This window comes from Vigna angularis, chromosome 3, assembly GCF_016808095.1.
Source record: "Vigna angularis cultivar LongXiaoDou No.4 chromosome 3, ASM1680809v1, whole genome shotgun sequence".
NCBI classification, from domain to species: domain Eukaryota; kingdom Viridiplantae; phylum Streptophyta; class Magnoliopsida; order Fabales; family Fabaceae; genus Vigna; species Vigna angularis.
The window spans coordinates 34,681,006-34,685,749 of NC_068972.1; the positions used below are offsets into that span (position 1 = coordinate 34,681,006).

General features: G+C 31.9%; 1 protein-coding gene across 1 annotated transcript; it reads right to left on the reverse strand.

The window, feature by feature from the left end:
* Nucleotides 1–340: 340 nt before the first annotated feature.
* Nucleotides 341–1,123, reverse strand: LOC108324479 (uncharacterized). The gene has a single exon (XM_017557427.1). The coding sequence runs from the start codon at nucleotides 1,121–1,123 to the stop codon at nucleotides 341–343; it is 783 nt and encodes a 260-aa protein (XP_017412916.1).
* Between the last annotated feature and the right edge of the window lie 3,621 nt (nucleotides 1,124–4,744).

Sequence of the window (4,744 nt, forward strand, 5' to 3'; positions counted from 1 at the left end):
GAATGTTGTGGTCAGGTGTGGCTGAATGACGTGACCGAACGGTGTTCGCCATGTCTCGGTTCACCAGTGACTCCCCATGCTTCTTTGACAGCATTCCCTTCAACGTTTTTCTTCTTCTTCCCAGCTGGAATGTTAACTAGCTTCCAAATTCCATTCTTCCTAACTGAATCAACTTCTTCTCTCATTGGATCCTTCCACACGGATTTCTTCAAGGTCTCAGTTTGACCGTTAGGTTCTACGCCTGCTATATTCAAGGCTTCTGCTTGACCGAACAGTTTTGCACCTGCAAACATAGCTACGTGCACCAGACATTCCTCATTACCAGTCCGTGTATCAGTATTCATCTTGCCAATTCTTCACACATTGCAGACTTCACTAGGTTGATCTGAAATGTTTTATCCTTCGAGATCTTGCTCCTCAAGATCAGGTTTTTCTTTTTATCAAACACTTCAACCTTATTGAAGCCTCCCATTACTACCGTAAAACCCTTTTGAATTAACTGTCCAATACTCAGAAGATTGTACCTTATTGCAGGCACAAACAACACACCAGTTAGAATGGCACGCAAGCCATTCTTCCTTCTGATAACAACATCACCAACTCCCTCTACCTTTGAAGTGTTGTCATCAACAAATTTCACCTTACTCTTCTTGGTTTTATCAAAATTTACCAACCATTCTCTGTGGCAAGTCATATGATTCGAACATATCGAATCCAAATACCAAAGTTTATCTTGAGAATGTGAACTTACTTTAGATGTAGTTGTCATCAATATGATGGATTCTTCTGAATCAGACTCCACTTGAGCTGCGTATGCCTCCTTTCCTTGACTCTTCTTCTGTTCTTCCTTTTCAACATAACACTCACCAGTGTAATGCCCATACCTATGACAATTAAAACACTCAATATTCCTCTTGTCCTTCTTGTGGAAATTCTTCTCAGATTTGCCTTCCTCCTTTGTTGAAGACTCATTCTGGTCATCTTTGTTCCTATCTTTTCTCCACTTCCCTTTACCATGTTTCCCTTTCCATTTTTTGGTTGTCTTCTTCTCTTCATTTTTTACGTGTTGAACTTTCAACGCCTGCTCATCGGTTTTTATAGGATTTCTTTCCCGCATCCTCATTTCATACGCCTCTAGAGAGCTTTACAGTTCCTCTATCTTGAGTTTTTCAAGATCTCTAGACTCCTCTATTGCCACCACAATATGATCAAACGTTGGAGGCAATGACCGCATGATTTTCTCAATTACCATGAGATCTAACAGTGTCACCACAACTATTCATCTGGTTAGCAATTGAGAGTATTTTATTGAAAAACTCACTTACCTTATCACCATCCTCCATCAGTAGGTGCTTGTACTGTCTCCTCAACGCCTGAAGCTTTACCTTTTTCACTTTTTCTCCTCCGACATGGCAACCCACCAAGATGTTCCATGCTTCTCTTGCTGAAGCCGCATTTTGTATCTTCTCAAAATGCATATCATCCACACACTGATGGATAATGAGCAAGGCTCTATCATCTTTCTCTTAAATTCCTCTTTCTCTGTGCCGCGCAAATCAGACGCAGACACCACTCCCTCCATCACGCTGCTGACATCTTGAACACGAAACAAGACACGCATCTATGTGCTCCACATGCTCCAATTCTTGTCTGTGAGAACAGGTAGATTAACAAACATATCTCTGCTGGCCATTCTTTACACCCTTGATCTTTCACCAAGAAACACAATCTTGATCTTCTTCACGCTTCAATCACCTTTCTTCCAAGCCTCCACCAAGCCCTTGATGATTTCTGAAGCTCCCAAGTCACAAACCTGAAGGTCTGGATACCACTGTTCGAACAGAAGAAGAACGAGGGTTTGGACCGAGCGCCTAACCGAATGGTTTGTGATGCCAAGTGTATCTGACCAAACGCTATGGACACACCAGTAGAACACTACATCATAGACGACCGAGAACGACCCAGCAAGAACATGTACAACACCGAACGACCAAGGAGGTAAGTAGAGAAAGAAAGAATAAAACTCAAACGCATAGAAATTTTCGTATATTCACACTAATCTCAAAATCAACTATTTACAAGTATAGAGGTCCAATATTTATAAAATGAAAAACAACTGCCAAGGACAATTAATCGACCGCTGTCCTGGCCAACTAACTAACTAACTAACACTCGGCTTAACTCTAACAAATATAAATAATCATAATCAGCTTTTCTAAAACTTGAAATGCTAAATTAAACTTCCTAAAAGTTAGAAGTAAAGTCCAAACGTAAAATAAAAGAACAAAAAGTAGAGTATACTCTTTATAATTAAATGATATTGTAAGGCCATGCGGATTCATTAAGCTTATATTTATTTATTTTATTTAACTTGCTTTTAATTTTTATGTGCTGTATACTTATGATATTTATACTAAATAAATAAGCTAATTTTTCCTACTAATAACAGGAGTGAAAATTTGGATCAATAACAAAATCACTCATTAATTCATAAGTTCAATACTTTTAAAAATTTAATTATATTGTCTATTATAAATTTTTTTTTATTGGAATATGCAAAATCATACAAAGTTCAAATTATGGAGACCAATCACCAATACAAAGCAAGATATACGACTGGTACTTTTACTAGTCATACATAGGACCATTTCAACTTTTTTTTAATCCTTATTCAAGATATAATTTTTTGTGAGGAAATCAAAATCCATCACTTGTATAAATATGAAAATTGTTACAAATTATTTTCATTTTTAAATGATAAAAAATATAATAGAAATATATCTTTTTTAAGCATTCTGTTAATGATTAAAACCACGTTTATTTAATATATTGAAATAATAAATGGATGGCCAGTCAACACTTTATTTATTTATTTACTTATCTCTTCTACGTTTTCTTTTTCATTTTTAAATCAAATATCTTTAATTTATTTTAACCCTTTTTTATTTATAATAATTATTTATTTATTTTATTATACTTTTTAAACAAACCGAACATTTAACTTATGTATTTTTTTTGAGTTTCTAAAATCGATTTTTAACAATTTAATTCCTTAATTTTTAAAACTTATGTATTTTTTTTGAGTTTCTAAAATCGATTTTTAACAATTTAATTCCTTAATTTTTAATTATCTATATTTTTTATTTTGAATTATTCATAATTTTGTTAACTTTAGATATAACACGATATTAGAAAAGCAAATATAATACCCATATGGCTATTTCCAATGATTGAAAGGGTGGGCACTACGTAAATCTTTACAAAATGTATAAATATAAAAATGTAAATAAAATTATATTAGAATAAAAACATTTTTTTTTCATTACTTCTTAAACAAACGATTTTCCTTTCCACTATACTATTCTATTTTTTTTTTCTTTGAATTCGGTTTCTTTGCTGTAAAATGTACTGAGCTTCTGCTGGGATAATAAATACGGCACCGTTTCTAGTTTTAACTTATTGAAACGACATAATTTTATATTGGATTTATTACTTTTTATGTTATATGTATAATTTGAGGCATTTAGAAGAAGAAGTGAAATAAAAAGTAAAGGGTAGTTTTGTTAACTATGAAGTTGGAGGACATTCCTAATTATGTGCTGCCTCAATCTTTATAAATGCAACATTTAAAGTATCACTAAATTCTAATAATTGATTTGATGCAATATTGCAACTATATTGAACATTCTCAAACAATAAAATAATATATATGTTAGTAACTTCAATAAACGTGTTAGTTATTCTAGTAAGTTATTGTTAATTCGAAAATAAATGATATATTATAAGCATGTTAGTAAAGTTTATTCGATATAGTTGAGACAAAGAATGCAGTGGATATAACTTTAATGGAACTGAAGTTGATGACCCTAATAAATATACATATCGTAAGTATATTAGTGAAGCTCATTTGATATTCTTGAAAGAGAGAATGTACTGGATATTATTCAATTAATGCTTTCACTTAGTTGTGTGCTTCTCATTCAAGGTAAAAACATTTTTCATATAATATGTTATTCATTTCTCTTTTTTCAGATATATTGAATTTAACCATGTATTTTCTTCAACATTATATTTCACTAATAAATCTCTCCATGAATTTTCAAAATATATTTCTTCTTTATAATCATACACATACTTGAAATCTTATGTGAGTTATCCTTCTAAGACATTTTACTTATTGTACTATATAAAATATACCGGAGTTAATGGTCATTTATGGACAATTATCATATATTAATAGGTCATATTACTTTATGCTTTACAAATATACGGTATTAATTATTGATTATTGGATTTGATTCCGTAAAAATATACTGATAAGTAATCGAAGTTTGTCACAAACCCTATAAATAATACAACTGATGTCAGGTATAATGATCTTAATCTATCCTAGTAAAATATATACTTTTTTAAAAAACTGACTTGAGAGTGGTTAATCTCTCGTCAAAATGGATTAAGTTTAAAAAAAAAACAGAAAAAAAAGGAAGACCAAAATACTTATTATATGTCATGTGCATAAACATAATTTCCTCTAATAACCATATGAAAAACTCAATGGTCTCGTCATACAATGATATGTTTCAATTATCTATTAATGATACGTTTCAATTATCTATTAAAAGTTAAAAATGAAAACGATGCCGTATTATTATTACCCAGCAGAAAAGGCTCACTACGCTTTATACAGGAGAGAAACCGAACTCCCTTATTTTTCTGCGATGTGTATAAAAAGTGGTGGCAAACG

Coding starts and splice junctions, on each gene's coding strand:
- LOC108324479 (XM_017557427.1), bottom strand. CDS start 1,123: ATGAGGATGCGGGAAAGAAATCCTATAAAAACCGATGAGCAGGCGTTG.